Source organism: Astatotilapia calliptera, chromosome 11, assembly GCF_900246225.1.
Source record: "Astatotilapia calliptera chromosome 11, fAstCal1.2, whole genome shotgun sequence".
NCBI lineage: Eukaryota > Metazoa > Chordata > Actinopteri > Cichliformes > Cichlidae > Astatotilapia > Astatotilapia calliptera.
The window spans coordinates 20,843,163-20,861,607 of record NC_039312.1 but is presented as its reverse complement, the minus strand read 5'-3'; the positions used below and the strand labels follow the sequence as shown (position 1 = coordinate 20,861,607).

At 40.9% G+C, this 18,445-nt stretch overlaps 2 protein-coding genes across 3 annotated transcripts in view; one reads left to right on the top strand and one right to left on the bottom strand.

Annotated features, from left to right (window-relative positions):
• Window positions 1–10,837, top strand: part of itga10 (integrin, alpha 10) — a 29,740-nt gene extending 18,903 nt beyond the window's left edge. Inside the window, exons 8-30 of one of the 2 annotated variants that reach the window (XM_026183772.1) lie at window positions 191–341; window positions 2,991–3,156; window positions 4,339–4,412; window positions 4,502–4,646; window positions 5,029–5,177; window positions 5,321–5,464; window positions 5,624–5,830; window positions 5,911–6,041; window positions 6,244–6,410; window positions 6,519–6,661; window positions 6,766–6,876; window positions 6,964–7,049; window positions 7,130–7,271; window positions 7,378–7,470; window positions 7,589–7,665; window positions 9,170–9,259; window positions 9,351–9,435; window positions 9,540–9,653; window positions 9,724–9,828; window positions 9,919–10,032; window positions 10,117–10,212; window positions 10,295–10,408; window positions 10,508–10,837. In XM_026183772.1, coding sequence (XP_026039557.1) covers window positions 191–341; window positions 2,991–3,156; window positions 4,339–4,412; window positions 4,502–4,646; window positions 5,029–5,177; window positions 5,321–5,464; window positions 5,624–5,830; window positions 5,911–6,041; window positions 6,244–6,410; window positions 6,519–6,661; window positions 6,766–6,876; window positions 6,964–7,049; window positions 7,130–7,271; window positions 7,378–7,470; window positions 7,589–7,665; window positions 9,170–9,259; window positions 9,351–9,435; window positions 9,540–9,653; window positions 9,724–9,828; window positions 9,919–10,032; window positions 10,117–10,212; window positions 10,295–10,408; window positions 10,508–10,561 — 2,758 coding nt within the window. In that variant the 3' untranslated portion in view covers window positions 10,562–10,837. Of the gene's footprint in view, window positions 1–190; window positions 342–2,990; window positions 3,157–4,338; window positions 4,413–4,501; window positions 4,647–5,028; window positions 5,178–5,320; window positions 5,831–5,910; window positions 6,042–6,243; window positions 6,411–6,518; window positions 6,662–6,765; window positions 6,877–6,963; window positions 7,050–7,129; window positions 7,272–7,377; window positions 7,471–7,588; window positions 7,666–9,169; window positions 9,260–9,350; window positions 9,436–9,539; window positions 9,654–9,723; window positions 9,829–9,918; window positions 10,033–10,116; window positions 10,213–10,294; window positions 10,409–10,507 lie in introns of both variants that reach the window. The other variant, XM_026183771.1, reaches the window with a different exon arrangement.
• A 100-nt stretch (window positions 10,838–10,937) lies between these two features.
• On the bottom strand, window positions 10,938–18,388 carry polr3c (polymerase (RNA) III (DNA directed) polypeptide C). Its single transcript, XM_026183773.1, has 13 exons — window positions 18,324–18,388; window positions 15,729–15,875; window positions 14,684–14,948; window positions 14,037–14,341; window positions 13,793–13,897; window positions 13,090–13,263; window positions 12,929–12,980; window positions 12,758–12,818; window positions 12,512–12,662; window positions 11,694–11,795; window positions 11,523–11,572; window positions 11,258–11,407; window positions 10,938–11,162 (listed from the first exon to the last, which is right to left on the bottom strand). The coding sequence occupies exons 2-13, from the start codon at window positions 15,873–15,875 to the stop codon at window positions 11,081–11,083; spliced, it is 1,644 nt and encodes a 547-aa protein (XP_026039558.1). The 5' UTR covers window positions 18,324–18,388; the 3' UTR covers window positions 10,938–11,080.
• Between the last annotated feature and the right edge of the window lie 57 nt (window positions 18,389–18,445).

Here is an 18,445-nt window from a genome sequence, read left to right as displayed (position 1 = left end):
CAGAGGATGTCTATTTAAATTACTTGATACTCACTGGTAGCCTCCCTTTCATCCATTTCCTAGCTACACTTTGACTCCGTTTTTCTTTCGTTCTCCACGTCTAAGATCTGATTCTGTTTCACAAGATCTGCAGGACCAACTGACGTATATTTTTTTAAAGCTTTATATGTCTCTCTCTCATTCTTTGTAGCACAGAGGCTTTCAGTCCTGAGCGTGGAGCGAGGGAGGGTGCCACCAAGGTGATGATCGTAGTCACAGATGGAGAGTCCCACGATGGCGATGAACTAGAAGGTGCTCTGGAGAAGTGCGAAGAAAGAAACATCACCCGATACGCCATCGCTGTGAGTGCATGTTGTCCAAGCTCAGCAGAACGATAATCTTTGGGGGTTTATTTGACAATTTGTGCGTTTTGTGGTGCTCAAATTGTTGATTCAGAAATTCTTTCTACAATACTAATAAAAAGACAACTAATCGACGCCATATGCAGGATGTGTAGCGCATCCCTGGCATTCCTCACACATTGTGTGAAAGTGGTATAGCAAATATATACACCCCGAATGAACCAGACAATATCAACACCACCCCACCCCAAAATAACTCCAAATTACAAAATGACCCACTTGGGTCTACTAAAATAGCCAACTGGGAACAAAAACTCTTCCTTTCCAGCCCCACCCGACCCCCTCAACACACAGAAAAACACCGAGTGGTGGCGTGGTTTGTTTTTGAGAGCCAGACAGACTCTAGTTGGCAGGACTGGTTGCAGACCCCTCCCTACCCACAAGAGAAGCAAACGAACCTAAAGGCTCCGCTGGAACCGCAGAAGAGGAGAACATGAGCCAAGCATGCAGGAAGAGTGGCAAAGGGCCACTTTGGAAACAGATGTAGATTAGAGAAGATCAGATAAACTGATCACTGACTGGAGAAGCTTATTTACAGTACGAGTCAGTTTCAATAACTTGTTCTGTTGAAACAACGAGTAAGCCCTACCTCTGGAACAATAAATCCCGCAGTTTAATCAAGCCATCATCAGTGAATATTCTCCCATGTCTCCCTGAATCTGCTTCCTTTAATGTTTCGCTACAGGAAAACATCTAAGGAACTAATTTCAGTCTGTTCATTAAGCAGTGGTGGGCCAAGATAGAAATGTTCTTCTAGCAGCTTTTAGTGGTATCAGAGCATGCAGATAAGTCTGTAGCGTTTCTGTGATTGTTAAAGGAAAATGTTAAATATTCTTTATAATAGTTTGAGCTATAATCACAGAAATCTGTTACTTTGAGATAATTATTATTTTCTTAACATGATAAGAAGCTGGATCTTCCACAAAGATTCAAAGCTCTGTACAGAATCACCATATACATTTTTTACTTATTTATTTTACAACAAAATACTTTTTGTTCAACATTTTTTGATCCGTGTTTTTCCTCTTATCCACACTCAGCCTGCATTGGCTCTTTGGCCCACCAAGGAGATTCGTTACTCAGCATAACCCCTGGTTTGGTCTGTTAGGACACCAGCAGTTCCCAGTTAGGACTAAATTCAAAGCACAACTGATTCTGGTGATACTGATGAATCTTGAAAGTTGTTTGGATTCATCATCCACAAAGCAAATGATGAATTATTTTCATTCAAAACTATTGAATGAAAATAATTAATCAGCCAAACTAGTGGGCAAACTAACGCCACTCTGAAAATCCAGTAGCAGCTATTACAGCCACTGTTTCTCTGGATAACAGTTTTAATATAGACCATTTACCACACTTAAGGAAAGTGTGTGAATCATAGAGAAAAATGTCTCTTAAAAAAAGACAAAAGGTTTGAGAAGTACAGATGAAATTTTATTGTGTCTATGATACCAGAAACTCTTTGGCTCCAAAAATCACCTGGAGAAAGTAATAAAATATGCTGCAGAAACAAAATACTTTGTGAACCACAGTTTCATGGAGGGAATCAAACAGGTAGTGACAGATATTTAAGGTGCTGCTAGAGCAGACATTTTATACACAGTCACAGACTTAAATATTGAAACAAACAAACAAAAAATGGCTGAAGCAAACGACAGTGAATGGGGTGGGTTTGGTGGTTTGAATGTTTGCCCAAAAAAGTCAAAGTGATGAGAGGTAATTATTGCTTATAACAGCAGCCATGTTTTCATGTTGCTCTCTGTGCTGCAGCCCGTGTGTGTGCGCAGTGAAAATGGCTCGCCAAGGGGGTCGGAGCTCTCAAAACAAGAGCAAAAAAAGCGCCCGGTCACTGAAAATTGTGTTTTTTACATCAGTGCAGCCCAGACGCTAAAGCATTTAGGCAGCACCGTATGTTTGGAAGCTTGTAAAGTGGAAACAAACCAATCAGAAGAGTTACATTTACTTTACAGTTCTTCTTTCCCTGTTGCCCTTTTATGCCCATGCGAGAGCTCGCAGTATTTGGCAGTCTGCGTGGAATTTCTCAACTTCTACAAGTTCATAATGTACATATTTATACGCAGGCTCGCCTTTATGTTACACACTGCACCCCTGCCCTTTGAAAACAGAGGATTTCCTTAGTTTGCTTGGCAGCTAAAGTCACAGGGGGAGATCTTGGGTTTGGTTTCTCTTATGGAATTTTCTCATTTGTACTTCAGGCGTTAAGCCATAAGCCTTTGCCGCTGCAGTATATTCTCTGGATCAGTCATCTCTTCACCTCGCAGCTAGGCCTGTGCTCCTCATTTACAAATCTCTGGTGGCTGCCTTTTTCTTCCATCTTATGCATTCCACTCGATTTGTTGACTTTGGTATCACTTAATTATTGGTAAATGACACAGAAACTGGCACATCTCCAAACTCAGTCGATTTTACTGATAGTCACAGCAGAAACATGGATGAGCAATTGCTCTGATACCTGCTTGTATACATCAGAATTTCATCTGTGGTCTTTCATCAATACTTTGCTGAGCTTGTGTTATGTGCTCATTCATTTCCCATGTGATCTTTTACCTTTCTGACTTTCTTCAGGTCCTGGGTCATTACATCCGGAGACAGCAAGACCCTGAAACTTTCATTAAGGAGATCAAGTTCATCGCCAGCGACCCTGATGACAAATATTTTTTCAATGTTACGGACGAAGCTGCGCTCAACGACATTGTTGATGCACTGGGAGATCGCATCTTCACTCTTGAAGGTGACTTTCAATCCACATGGTTTTTCAGCAGTTTACCTGCTGTGTTGTGCTGCATAAAATGTGCTAGCTGTTGCTCACAAGCAAGAAAGACTGAATGGTTGCACAGTGCTGTGAAAAAGTCTTGAGTGGCCACTCAGACTTTCTTTTACATTTTCTTGTACATTTTTAAAGTGGTCTTGAGCAATAGTTCTTCAGGGTTTTCAAAGGTCTCTCAAAGTTTTTGTTTGGACATTGGCTGCTCTTTTTACTAATTTTCAGTTCTGCCCATGCACCTGAGGAAAGTTGTTTTGTTTGTGAAGCCAGTTAACACTGAAGCATAAAAAGGGTACCTGACTGAATGGATGAACCAGTGTTGTGTCTACACACAACAGACAAATACATAAAAATGTTTCCCCGTTTCTTTGAATATACAGAAAAAAACTTAGCATAATGTGCAGTGTTTTCTTAAAAGTTTTTAGGAAACTGGACATGTGTAGAGCAAAAGAAGCAGTGCAAGGGAACAGTTTCTGAAAGTCCAGACACAGGACAGGAGAGATCCACCTGATCCACTGAAGCCTCGTTGGAAATCAGAAAGTTTTTCATCCAAATTGTCATCTATGTGTACAAAGCAGACCAGGTGACAATGACCCTCTATAAAATACAATGGAGGCCCTGAACTCCAACATTAGTGAAGCACTGTGGGATCAATGTGCCAGAGAACAGAACAAAAGGCAGAAACATCCAAAGAAGAGCTCCGAATGTCCTTCAAGAAGCCTGGAGAACTATTCCCGAAGACTGCTTACAGAAAACTTGCCTATGAGAGTTCAGACTGTGTTGAAGAATAAATGTGGTGAAATTAAAGAAATGATAGCTTTCTATCTGTCTAATTGGCAAAGAAAATTACATAAGGAAAGAAATGTGTGGGGAGGATGTACATGGATGAACAAAGCAGTGAAAACTGAAAAAGGGCATGTTCAGCTGTCATAGTATTTGTGGGAAGATGATAGGAAGGACGATGAAAAGCGATGCCACCCTTCAATGTTCAGGGAAATCTGAGAGGAAGAGACAGGAAAAAAGGAAATGTCTGCCACCTCCAGTGTCTGTCTTCAGTGTGAGTGAGGATGCCAACAATCAGAAAGAGAGAGGAAAGGGAAGGGAGGAGATGGGCAAAGGAGCACGGAATGACTTGTTTTCCTCCTTTAGGTACGCTGGGTTACAACGAGAGCTCGTTCCACATGGAGATGTCTCAGATCGGCTTCTCCACGCACACTCTAGATGTAAGTCCAACTTTATTTAATTCTTTGTGAGCCAGCAATTAGTTGAGTTTTATCTCTGCACATCATTCATTCCCTGCTCCATTCTTCAGGATGGCATTTTGTTTGGCATGGTGGGGGCCTATGACTGGGATGGGGGCGTGTTGAAAGAAGGGACCAATGGGCGAATCGTGCCATCCAGAGAGGCCTTTGAAAGCGAGTTTCCTCTGGAGCTCAAAAATCATGCTGCTTATTTAGGTAACCACACATCATACCACCAAACATGACACTGAATGCTTTGGTTTTTGCACTTACTGTGTGTGGTATTGAATAAAAAATAGAAAAAATTTAAAAAAAACTATCTTCATTGATGAAACAATCATGTAATGGCTCACACTTACCCTGGTATTACAAACGCAGATGACCATATTAAACCATACTGGAGAGTGTGAGTCGTCCCCACTCTCCTAAAAAGAATGGCAAATATTGGTTTATAAAATATCAAATAACAACTTTTTTCAAACAAAGTAAACATTCCTGGTCTTTCCGTTTAATATAAGATACAGCATTAATGTAACTCTTAAAGAGCCTTAGATTAGGTTTTCAGTGCTGAATGAGGTGTGTTCATACGCGTTTCCAGGTTACACGGTGACCTCTGTGATAATTGGTGACTGGAAGAGGGTGTATGTAGCTGGAGCTCCTCGATTCAAACACAAAGGCAAAGTCATTCTGTTTGAACTCAGCGATGAAGGCGATGTCAACATTGTGCAGGCGCTTAATGGAGAGCAGGTAAAGCCCTTGTTTGAGTCTCCCTTCAGTTTGTTTTTGCTTTTAATATTTCAGCAGCAAACAGTAGGAGTCTGATTTCTCTGGGTTAAAGCAAGCGCTCCCCCTGCTGGCGGTAAGATGAAATAACATGTATCTGTGTTTAGATTGGCTCGTATTTCGGCAGTGAAGTGTGTGGGCTAGACATCGACCAGGATGGCATCACTGATGTCCTTCTGGTTGCTGCTCCAATGTACCTTGGGTCAGGAAACAAGGAGGCTGGACGAGTCTACATCTACACTCTCAATGGAGTAAGACAGCAGCAGCATGGATCGATCACCTTCATATCAGTTATTATGAAAACATTCCTGTCATATACAACAATGAATGATATCCCTGTTTTTCTCCTACAGGGTCTCCTGTTACCATCCACTCATCTTTCTTTGTTTCCTCCTCTTCGTGTCTCACAGGAGGACATTTTTGTATCCAATGGAACGCTGAAGTCAAACAATAAGTCCCAGGATGCCAGGTTTGGTTATGCACTGGCACCCACTCCAGATCTGAACCATGATGGCTTCACGGATCTGCTGGTGGGAGCCCCACTGGAGGATGAACACCGGGGGGCCATCTATGTTTATCACGGAGACGGTATTTATGTCATCCACAACTATAAACAGGTATCCCCCTTTTTACAACTGCAAGTTTTACTGGTGCATCTCAGAACTTAGACTAATTCCTGTCTCTCTCCTTATCACAGCGGATAGCTGCATCATCAGTTTCCCCCTCCCTGCAGTATTTTGGCCGAAGTTTGAATGCTCAATTGGATTTGGATGGAGATGACCTAATAGACTTGGCAGTGGGAGCGCAGGGAAGTGCTGTACTGCTCAGGTGGGTAGGATGGAAAGTGTAACAGGCAGAAAGCAGTGCAAGCAGTGTTAGATAATGGAGCCATATAAAACATAACTTGTGTATCATCTATAAACAACAAGTTCCCACATTTAGAATCATAACAAAAATTTCTACTGGCTATTATAACTGTGCACATAAATGGATAAATACTGCTTTTTGAGACTGTCCCTTCTGTCTCTAGCTCTCGCAGCATCGTCCAGATCAATGTGAGTCTGTCCTTCCAGCCGCACTCCATTAATGTCATTCAGAAGACCTGCCAGAGAGGAGGCAGAGAATCCGCCTGTCTCAATGCCACCGCCTGCTTTACAGCCGTGTCCCGCTCCCCAAGACCACGCAGCAACAGTTTTGGTTGACACATTTATATATATTTTATACATATATGTATATATTTTATAAACCCTACATTAAGTAGCCTATCGATGGAGTTTTTGCCTCAGTTGCATGATTTCTCTTCAGATCTGTGGGTGCGGGCCATGTTGGATGACAGGAAGTTGTCAGCACGGGCGCTGTTTGATGACAGCTCCCACCGACAGACCCAGCTGGCTGTACGAGCCCAGACAGGGAAAACTCTGTGCTACAGACTTCCCTTCCATGTCTATGTGAGTGTCGGTACACACCTTCCATCTTTCATTCATACACAGCAGGATGGGAAAGTCACATTTCTTTGTTTTGTTTTTTTACATTTTTTCTGTCTTCAATGTAGGACACAGCAGATTACATTCGTCCTATCAGCTTCTCACTGTGGTTTAAGATCAACAACACAGAAAGTGGTCCCGTGCTGGATGAAGGGTGGCCGACTACTATCAACAAATCTGTGAGTGGCACAAAAATTAGCGCTATATATCCTTGTTGTTGTCCACATTCGTTCAACATGCTGCTCCTGCCTCCCATACCTGTCCAGATCCCATTTTTTAAAGACTGTGGTGAGGATGATGTGTGTACAACTGACCTGGTGCTACAGGCACACATGGACATCTCTGGGACAAGGTACAGAACTGAGATATTCTGGTGTTCCCTCTCTTCCCTTTTTTTGGTCTCAGTGAGTTTTCATTGTGTTTCCTCCACAGACAAAAGCCTTATGTGATTCGCAGCCCTCGTAGGCGTCTGGCAGTGGAGGTGCAGCTTCAGAACAGACTGGAAAACGCCTACAACACCAGCCTGACGCTGCACTACTCACGCAACCTCCACTTCTCCAGCCTTAGCATCAGGGTAAATACAGCACATGTACTGCTATTACATGAGGGACCATGTAACCATAAACATCTATCTACATGCACAGATCCTCTCTTTCTTCGTGTCTTTTCTTTCATCGTAGGAGGTTGCCCACTTCAAGATCGAGTGCACAGCTCTTAGCGCCAACAGCCACTCATGCAATGTCAGTTATCCAGTATTTCGCTCCCAGTCAAAGGTACGTTCGTGCTGAGGAAATAGCTCCATCAATCACTCAACTCAGCCCACACATACTTCTCTTCCTCCAGGTTAGATGTGGCACTTCAGCAAGTTGCTGCTCTCTTTTTTGTTTGCAGGTTAACTTCCTGTTGGAGTTTGAATTCAGCTGTACATCTTTGCACAATCAAGTGAAAATGAAGCTCCATGCATCCAGGTAGCTGTCTGCAAAGTAGCATGCATGCACACGTGTTGAGATGCTGGAGTATTTACAGATGAGGACAATATTTGAAAAAAATATTAGAAAAACTGACTGTTTTTTTTTTTTAATTGAGCCATAGCACCAATCAGTGCTGTTCAGTGATGTGCTTTAACTTTGTAATGGTCAAAACTTGTAAAATTAAAGGTTATCTTTCAATTTGCACACAATATAAAACCTACAGCAAAGGTTTGAGCTGTCACTTGAGAAAACAGCATGCAACAAACAAAATACCTCAGTTTAGACTTGAGAAAAAGAATTATTGCTGCTCACAAGTAAGAAGTATCATCACAAAATTCAAATAGAGCCAAACAGTACAGAACAGAAAAGACTGGCAGAGGTAGGAAGTGAAAGATTTCAAATATTCTGGAAAGAAAACTAGTGAGAGATGTGTCAAAAAAAAAAAACCCAGAACAACTGCCAAGAGACTATTGAATGACTTAGCCAAGTCAAGATATGTAATCTCAAAGAAGATAGTCAACGCCACCCTGGGCAGGAATGGACTGCAAGAAAGCACAAAAAACGCCACTTCTACATAAGAGACATCTTCAAGCCAGACTAAAGTATGCTAAGAACAACCTGCAGAAATATTTCATACTGGGATAAACTGGAGTAATATAGAATAAACTGGAATAAGCTGGAATTTTATGTGTACTGGAAGTACGTCCTGTGGTCAGTTAAGACGAAAACTAGAGTTCTTTGGCCACAGAGATGCTGCTTGTGTTTGGAGAAAGAAGGACGAAGCGTACAACCCAACAAACATCGTCCCCACAGTGAAACAGGTGGTGGGTGTATTATGCTGTTGGGATGCTTCAGTGTGCCTGAAACTGAGAACCTCATCAAAGTGGAAAGCATTATGAAGAAAGAAGGATATGTGAAGTTTTTAAACAAGCTTCACGCAGTCAGCAGCTAAACTGGGTTTGGGCTGTCACTTGGTCTTCCAACACTACAGCAACCCAAAACATACGCTGCTGGTGAATCACTGGCTCCAGAAGACCAACGTGAACTTTACTGACTGGGCTGCTTAAAGCTATTGCTTGGATCCCACTGTAAATCTGTGGGGTGAACTAAAGGTCCATGCCAGAGGACATCAAATGTTGAGAGATTGGGCAAAGAAGAATGTGCTGGGATTGTTCAGGAGATGCATGCGAGACTGACTCCAGCTTGTTTTACAGCAAAAAAACTGGTATTTTTTGGTTTTTGTGAAATAATTTTATCTATGTGTGCAAAGTAAAATATTGTAAGCATTCAAAGTAAAAGTAAGATGTTTGGAAAAACCGTGTAAAAAAAAAAAAATCCTTACTCTGTTTAACAGCACTTGGGAAACACTTAAAAAAAAGAAAATTTAATAGGGGGGCTAATAATTCTGTCTTCATCTGTTTGCATCCACGTTTTGAGATGCTGGAGTATTTAGGAGACATTTAAACTGAGACGCTTTCGTAACCCTTCTTTTGTCTTACAGTGACAGTGTGGAGAGACAAGACACTTTGGGGGACAACAGTGTTCAGCTCCAGACTTTTGTTCAGTATGAACCAGACCTTTTTGTTAGCAGGTGTGTTTGTACAGCATCGATCTAGTTAAGCTCAACTCATGAACTGGTTTATCTCTGCATTTATGTGCTGATCTTTTCCCTGTTTTTGCAGTGAATCTAATTTGAACCGCTATGAGGTCCATCCTACTCGGACAATGTCGGAAGCAATTGGACCAGAATTCTACACACATCTCAGGGTAAATGTATATCCTCTATATAGGTCCCAATAAAAACATATAATTATAATCACAGTAAGAAAAATAAGACAAGGCAAACTTTTTAGCTTTGTTTGTGTTTACAGCTGCAGAATCTCGGCTGTTACTCTGTGAGTAATCTGGAGCTGCGTCTGCATCTGCCCTCTGTGGCTGCAGGTGACAGAGTCTTCATGACTGTCACCGATGTCTTCTCAATAAACGTGAGTACTGCTTCTGTGTATTCTTATCATGCTTTAAAATCGTACCTGACATATGTAAATTACCCCGTAGGTCACGGTGAACTGCAGCGTGCTCAGTGATGCAGCACAGCTGAAGGCCAGACAGGGAGATGTGCGCCCCCTTCATCCTGAAGACATGATGCAGGATGACATGTTGGTAAGGGCCTAAATTGCCACAGAGCTGCTGGTGAACACTGCAAAAGCAAAGATGTTAATATGGCTCATGTTTACATGTTTTCGTGTGTAGAACTGCAGCAGGTCATGGTGCACAGAGGTCGTGTGCCAAGTCAAGCAGCTTCCGAGAGGAAAGGATGCCATCATTCGGGTCAGCCGCAGAGTTCATGATGATTTTTTCAGAAATGTGAGTAACAAAACATACGCAGATTTTTAAATTGTGCTCCTGTGGCACAAACATTGGTCATAATCTGTGTGCCTCTTCCTCTAGGCCAAATATAAGTCAGTGAAGATAATAGGCGTATATCGACTCACAGCTCAGGAGACTAACCTCATTACTTTGAGCGCAGGAACAGTCTGGAGGGAGGTAAGACCCAAGAGAATCCTGAGCAGCACAATATGCATAAAATTAATTTCCTCTAATCTCTCCCTTCATCTCTTTTCCTTAGACTGTGCTGGAAGTGCTGAAAGGCCGAGCTATTCCCATCTCGCTCTGGATTCTGATTGGTAGCATCATAGGGGGTTTGCTGCTGCTGGCCCTCATTATTTTCATACTGTGGAAGGTATTTGGAGCTGAAATTTCACATCAGATTCCTTCAAGAAAATATCAGAAAGTAGTAAATCTGTCTCAATTTCTTGTTTTCTGTTTGTTTTTTTATCAGCTTGGATTCTTCACACGCAAACAGAGAGAAGAGGATGAAAACCATGAGGACTGAGCAAAACTTCTGCTGCCAAGAACACACTCATCTGCAATGAAGACTGTCAGATGAGTAGAGCCCTCCTGGCAGACACAAAGATAGTCCCGAGATGGGCCTTCAGGACCAAAGAGTATCGGGGAGGGGGTTCAACAGTAATGCGCTACCCACTGTTTCAAGGGTCAGGGGCACTTATGTAAATAATCTTTTTCTAATTTTAAAGTAATGCAAAGTGTATTAAACCACAGTCCTTCTATTTAACTTGCAGACATTTTTATGGTTTTATATTTCAGTCACTTGATTCTTCAGTTTTTGTTTGTTCTTTAATTAAAACAGTTAAAGACAAATTCTTGTTCTTTATTTATTCACTGCTGATGTAAATGTAATAACAAAAAGGTAAAGCAAAAAAATCTGATTTTATTTCAGTCCAAACAGAAACATCCGAGCTATAAACTATAAAACAGTCATACTTGACACGCACGCAGAAATCATACACAAAAATTAACTGCATGGATGAAATATAAAACTCCAAAGTATAAGTCATGAAGATGCATTGGTTGAGTTGATGTAGGACTCTAGAAGAAAGATGGTTTCATCTACTTGGTTTTCTGCAGAATCTAACCTAAAGGAGAAAAAGACAGTGAAAAAAGGACTTGATTAAACCACCGAAGAGCCTTGTCGCCTTTAGAAAAGAGAATTTCTGTTTTGCCTTCCTACTTATTGATGTGAAGCCTTAAGGTATCCAGCTGTTGCTTTTCAGGAGCAGTGATCATCTCCTCGACTTCAGTTAGCTGCTCGGGCTCGGCCCCGCTGACCTGCAGAGATGCCAAGATGGCTTCGATTCGCTGAGATTTCTCCAGCAAGCGCCTGTAAACCAAAAACCGTCAACCCATTTCTTTGTGGCAACGTGCGTGCCAGACAAAAGATTTTATCTGCCTTGCAGTGAGATGCATCAAAATATATCACTAATGAAAAGACTCACTTGCTCTCTTTGGTCTCAAAGAGGCGTCGCTCTACGAGGTTGGCTACGGTCTGCAGAAGGAAAATATTTAGAGATAATGTTACCGGAGGCAAATACCAGAATGAAAGACAATTAGCTGTCTTCTTCTGTTCAGAACTCTAAAGGCTACATGTAATGAGTTTACTGTTTTACCTTGTAGCAGCTCTGGAGCAGCATTCTTGCAGTCGGGAGTTGATTAACAGTGTAAAGATAGAAAGTGCGAGAGGGAGCGTAGTCAGGAGTCTTTGGGATTTCCTGAAAAACAAGGGGGGGGGGGTTGCATGCCTGTCGCACTTACATGTTTCAGATCATCAAATAATATTAGACAGCTAAGATAAGCTGAGTAAATACAAAATGCAGTTCTAAAGAAGCACCTATATATTACATATCACTTGAACAGAAGCTGTCTCACAAAGTGAAATAGGCTGAAAGTTGTCAAAAAGCAAAGCATCACGATCTAAAGAAACAGCTGAGAAACAAAGTCATTGACTTCAATCATGGAAAAGGTTACAAGACACTTCTAAGGCTTTGGGACTCCAGCGAATCACAGTGAGCGCCATTGAGAGAGATCCAAGAACAAAACACCTGCTGACCAAAAAGAGCACAAACCTTGACTAACATTTGCCAAGAAAACATCTTGATTATCCAAGACTCACTCAGTTTATGCAGTAGCTTGTGCAAAGGTTTAGTCAAAGTCCAGACTTAAATCCAACTGAGATGCTTTTTCATGACCTTAAACTGGCTGTTCGTACTGGAAAAACCTCAAATTTGAATGAATTAAAATATTTCTGTAAAGAACATTGGGCCTCCACAGTGAGGAGGCCCAATGTTGAAAGACTCATTGGCAAATTATTGCAAATGGCTGATTGCAGTTCTTGCTGCCAACAGTGGCACAACCAGTTATGTGGAGTTTGCATGTGTGGGTTCTCTCTGAGTACACCGAAACAACTAACAGTCCATCATCCGCATACCTGTAGCTGGACCAGGTTCTGTGACAGCAGTGTGTACAGCATGTCTTTAGCCTCTTTGGCTGGAATCATAGCAAAGTCCTCCACCTGCTTCTGCTCCAGGTGACGTTTTCTTAGCAACAGACGAAAGATGCGAGCCGACCGGGAGCCAAACCTGATGTCAGATTAAGAGTGACTTCAGTAACACGAAGCTGGTGATAATAGGACACTCACAGCTATATATATTATTTAACATACACACCGGCTTACCTCTCCTGTACTACAGACTCGAGTGTGGCCCGTGCCAGATTGGCCAGTGCTCTGTGCAGATCTGAGAGAGGAGCTTAGAAAAGCAACCGTGATTCCTGAATTAAATCATATCAACCAGTGTGCTGCTTCATAGGAAAATGCTCAGGAGCTTTTAAATCTGAAAAAGGATACTGACAACAAACATCCCTCCTCCGCTTTCACCAGCCTTCCCCACAAACTCCATCTTAAAAAAGAGGAGGAAAAGAAGATATAGACATTGTGTTTTTTGTTTATTTAAAAAACAAACAAACAAAAAAGATCAGAAAACATAATATGGTGTTTGCAGATCATACCGGGTCATCCACCAGCAGAGTGAGGTACTGGTCTAAGATGGGTCTGAGGATGTTGTAGCTGGGTGGGAGGGACCTGAAGATCTCATTGGCTGAGAGGGGCTTTGTGCAGGTGGCCATGGGCGAGGTTGTAACCTCACTCATCCTCAGCATGGTCCTCACTATTTCACTGCTAGTCTGCATATTGAGGATTAAGAAGATAATTAGTCATTAAATTCTTAATCAATCACAATAATAAATCATTCTAGTATACGCACATATACTATACTATATATGCATTTATAGTGACTATAACATATAAGAGCAGGCTCATATCATCGCTACTCATAATGACTTCTTCATTAATTGAATTAATGACATAACAGTGGCATCCATATTTTCTTATGAATGACTAAGCTTCGCACTAAGGACTCTCAGGTCTGGAGCTCCCTGCCTGAACTACTAATGCCTGCATAACCAGCAGCAGCTTTAAATGTATGATCAAAATGTACCTTTTATTAATAAACTATTTCTCTCTACTGTGTTTTTTGTGGACATTTGTTATATTTCTAATGTTGTAGCATATTTTGTTTTTCCTTTGTAAACCACATTTTTAAAAGGTGTTGTGTACATAAATGAACAATAATAATCAACAAAATAATCTTCATAACGCAAGAAAGTAAATGAGTGTCCTTAAATTAAAAATTATAATACTTTTTCCCATCACCTGGTCCAGCTTGTTTGCAACAGCACTGATGATGGTCTGATCTCTAAAGTGGAGATGGAACCGTTCAAAATTCACCTGCCAGTAAATCCCCTCGTCACCATGTGTCTGAGCCGAATGAAGCAGAGCATATGAGAGGCAAACAGAGAAATAAAAGGTCACATGAATGATAAGCGGGAAGGTAGATATAATGGACGGAGGACATTGCAAATTTGTTAAAGTAACCAAAAAGGTTAAAAAAACTAACCTGTGGATCCATTTTGGCCCTTTTTGCGCTTCTTTGCTCCTCTCCATCCTCACTGGCGAGCTGGCGTTTGCCCCGCCCTATGAGTGTCACACTAGGTACCTTATAGCATTCTGGGAAGCTCTCTGGTGTGGGTGGGGCAGTGTTAACGGGAGCAGCCGGAGTACCAGGAGTGGCAGGAGTCTCACTTGGAGCAGAACTGTCTTTATTTCCCACTCTTGGCAATGGAGGGCAGCGCTGAAGAAAATGGGTCTCCACCAGTTTGGAAAAAGTCGAGGACACTTCACTGTAATCCATGGTGAGGCCCTCTGCAGCAACAACAGAGAAAAAGTGGTGTTACCCAAGTCATATTTAATTCCCTTTTCACACAGCTAAATTACAAAGACAGTGCAAGTACTAGAGTCTCTAACAAAAGTCCAACACTGATAAAGTCAAAAGAGATATTAGGACTTCTGGTTCACTCACAGGCCTCCAAGTTTTTTGGGAGATATTCATTTGAAACCTTAATTGCTAATCCTGACATTTTTTTTCCACATAAACATTTAAACACTGGTTGTAGCAAATGGCATGTCCATCTACTAGACCAAAATCCAGCTGTCAAAACATCCACTGATAGAAGTATGTGTTCTTTGCTTGATGCCAACACTGACCTGCCATGTTCTGCGTGAGGCGGTCTGCCACCGTCTTAACGGTGCTGCTCATCGTCGTGTGGCCTCTCTGTAGTAACTCCTCTATGATCAGCTCTCCTGTGTCACCATACAGGGTTTTTGCAGTGTAGATGTATCGTGGGTAGCGAAGAATCCTAAGGATTCGGTCACAGCTGGTGTGATACTCTGTGGGGCTCCCGGGTCCTTTGCGGCCTGAACTGAATGTAGAGGCACCGTGTTGCACGAGGACACACAGAGACTTCTTCACCTGGATTTGGAAATAAACAAATGAAAGAAGGGAAAAAGTTTATCGCTTCCTCTGATATTTAATATAACTGACAACGGTCAGGTAAAGACAGAATTCAATGCGATTCAAGTTTCACTAATGCAGAGAACAACAACAAAAAAAGACATTTTCCTTATTTTCATTGTCTGGTTTCCTAGCTTAGATGTTGTTGTTTCTAGATCCACATTTCTTTTGAGAAAGGTAAAATTGACAAAACTTGACTGGAGATTAATAAGAGTGTAAAATATGTGACCAATGGCAGGCTAATACCTATAATCCAGTGAGTTAGACTATGCACCACAAAGCATGAAGGTCTCTGCAGAAGAACTGCAGCTTAACCATTTTTTAAAAATCTATTCTAATTAATAAGGTAAAAGTAGGATTTAATGAGGTAACTCCAAATTATGTGCGCTTTTTTGCCTTTTTTCCAGTGTATTATGCTCAGAAAACTACATCTTTGCTTCTGTTCGTTATGCAAAGCTCCATTCAACTTAATTACCATATGCCCTTAAATGCTACTTTGTACTGTTCTACACTTGTTAGACAACTGTGTAACCCCTACACTATGGAGCCATCTATCATATCTAATTAGCTTTTTATAAAATAATAATTCTAACAAATAAAAATGTAAGACGACAGAATTTTCAGATAAATGGCCATAAAGCCATAGCTGTTGGAACACAGTGTTATATAAATAAATACAATAAATATAAACTCAGCAAGCTTAACAAGCCGAGGCAGAGTTGGTGTAGTACTCCTTACCAAGTCCACTGAGAGGCCAGTTTCATGAATGATGGTTCTTAAATTTTGTGCTCCACATTTGAGCAGGTGTGTTCCCACTTTCTCAACCACCTCTCCAAAGTGCTCCCGCAGCAAAAGACCACACAGGCGCACTTCTTGGGCTGTCATCTGCACAAACAAAAGAACAGGAACACACAGGTGATGAAAGGTCTAAAATCTAGTATAGCTGTAAGTAACTACTTATATCAGTACAAAAACAGCATTCCAGTATTCCTCTATATTCCTTTAATATAGTGTCATTTTTCTTAACACCTGGATGTAATAAACCTGAAATTAGAATCATATCAGGATACAAGAGATCTGTAATTTAAGGTTAAATAAGTCGCCCCCTGCAAAAACCAAACTCTTATCTCTGTAAAGACTAACACATTTCTACAGAGAAGTAAATGCTTTTTATGGAGTGTGTGAAATATATTTTTATTATGACGGAGGTGGACTGCTGTTGCTATGTGCAAATCACTGGTTGCTATGTGTTCATATATTAAGATGTACATAAAACCCCATAATAATTTGTGTCCCCTTACTAGAAGATGCAAACAATATATGGTTTCTATCTACAAGAACACAAAAAAATATAATTCAAAAGGGGAGAATTAAAAAAGGAATGCTAAAATAAGCAATGTAGGATGTGTCTCTAACAGTGGACTTCTCACACGCTTGAATCACATGCATCACTTTTTTTTTAACTTGTTCTATACCAACTTCAGACTCAGAGACTCTGAAGCACAACAGAAACTGAAAACCCTTTTTTAACAACAAAAACAACAAACAACAACAAAAAATGATTAGGAATCAACAAAGACTTGGATCTATAAGCAAAATCTGTGTCACTGCCATCAGCAAAATCTTATCATACTCATCCCTAGTACAGATCAGTAGGCAAAATCCTGAAGCAGCTAACTTCAAACAAACAATAACATCTTACTCATTAATAATGATAATGTTATTAATAATGGGAACCGTATGACCTAAAAATACTCATGATAAGGCCTGAAGCCCTATCAACAAATTGGTCCATTTCCTGGTAATTGTATGAAATTCATCAGCAGCATTAAGACCAACATGGGCAGCAAGTACAGCATAAAAACTACAACATCTGATTTATAGTTAATAATAAATCATTTTAGGCCAATGTTAGCACCATCACCTCACATCAAGCAGGTCCTGGGATTGAATCTACTAGCCAGCTTGGGATTTGAAACAGCTGGGGACTTGAAACACTGTGGGTTCGCTCTGGGTACTCCAGCTTGCTCTCACAGTCCAAAAATTTTGTTCACATTGTAAAACTGATTTAAAATATATTACCTAAATTAGTTTGCCAACAGCATGAACAGACCAAACAATACTTACAGCACTGGCATGTAATATTGATAATAAAATGCTTGACTTTTTGTACAGTTGTAGCTAAATTAACAATGACAACTCCACAGTTTCTCCCTCCCCTCTGGCTGAAGTCCACATATCTTGCTTGACATGCAATACTTTCTTTCCAAACTCACAGCAGTAATCTCACTCAGTCTTTATAACATTAGTTACCTCTGTGTATCTCTCACACTCAATAGTACCACCATCCTGGTTACGTCATCCATCGACATCTTTAACTCCCTTCTCAAGTCCATCCAGAAATTCACTTTCTTACAACATGCCTGTACTTCAGGAGTTTCACTGGCTCACAGTTAAATATCCTATTGATTACAGAACATCACTCTGCAACATCCCTCTGAAATTCTGCACATCAACACACTCATCCACAATCCCAGATTTTCTTCTTCTCTCGATCTCATCGCCCTTTTCCTGTTTGACTACCATGAGGTCTAGAGGCTTCATTTGCTCTGTTCCTCGCCTCTGGACTTGCATCCGACCAGAAATCCACAACACTGACTCTCTTCATTTTTAAATCTCGTCTCAAAACTGGCATATGCACTCTGACTGTCTTCCACCTATCATATTAAACCTCTGCTCTTACTGATTTTATATATTGTTTTATTGACTTGATCGATCTTTTCTTATTTTTATATTGTTTTTCAATTCTTCAGCGTAAAGTAACCTTGGTTGTTTTGAAAGGCGCCTAATATCACGTATTACTGTTATTATTACCGACTGTCTCTCCACACCTCCCTACACTCGTGTTTCCAAGTGTAACTGATTTGTCACAAAAAGAAAATGTGACACAAAATGAACGCAAAAAAATTACTGTTTTATTTTTCAGATTATGTCGATATATTTCGATAGCAACCACATTATTTTTGGTAGTTACAATCTGACAACAGAACTGGTCTTATCTAGGCTAAAAGTTGTACTGCACATTACTGAACAGAAACAACAAGTTTCCACTTAGATTTAAGCGACTGCAGACCTCAGTTATATTTAAACCACTGTTGATGAATTTCTAAGTACATGTGTAAATGACACATTGTGCAGAAGCATCTTTGTCGAGTACAGAAAATAGTTTTGTCTAACCCCAAGTTAACCCTGTGAGCAGTGCATGCTAAGCTAACTGAAAAGCTAACATTTACAGCTGACCATTTCAGCCGTTCTTTAACACTTTAAACAAACCTTTTAAGCTGAGAAGTTTCTGAACATATGCTGCTTTTATTCTCCGTCACCCGCACCGAACACTTCACGTGCGGCTTCTTGACGTCAACACACGAACACTTTTCCTTCCGCTCCTCGGTGAG

Coding starts and splice junctions, on each gene's coding strand:
- polr3c (XM_026183773.1), bottom strand. CDS start 15,875: ATGACAGCCCAAGAAGTGCGCCTGTGTGGTCTTTTGCTGCGGGAGCAC. Junction 13,898..14,036: donor GGGCCAAAATGGATCCACAG/GTTAGTTTTTTT, acceptor CATTCGGCTCAG/ACACATGGTGACGAGGGGAT. Junction 12,819..12,928: donor AGGAGGGATGTTTGTTGTCA/GTATCCTTTTTC, acceptor CTCCTCTCTCAG/ATCTGCACAGAGCACTGGCC.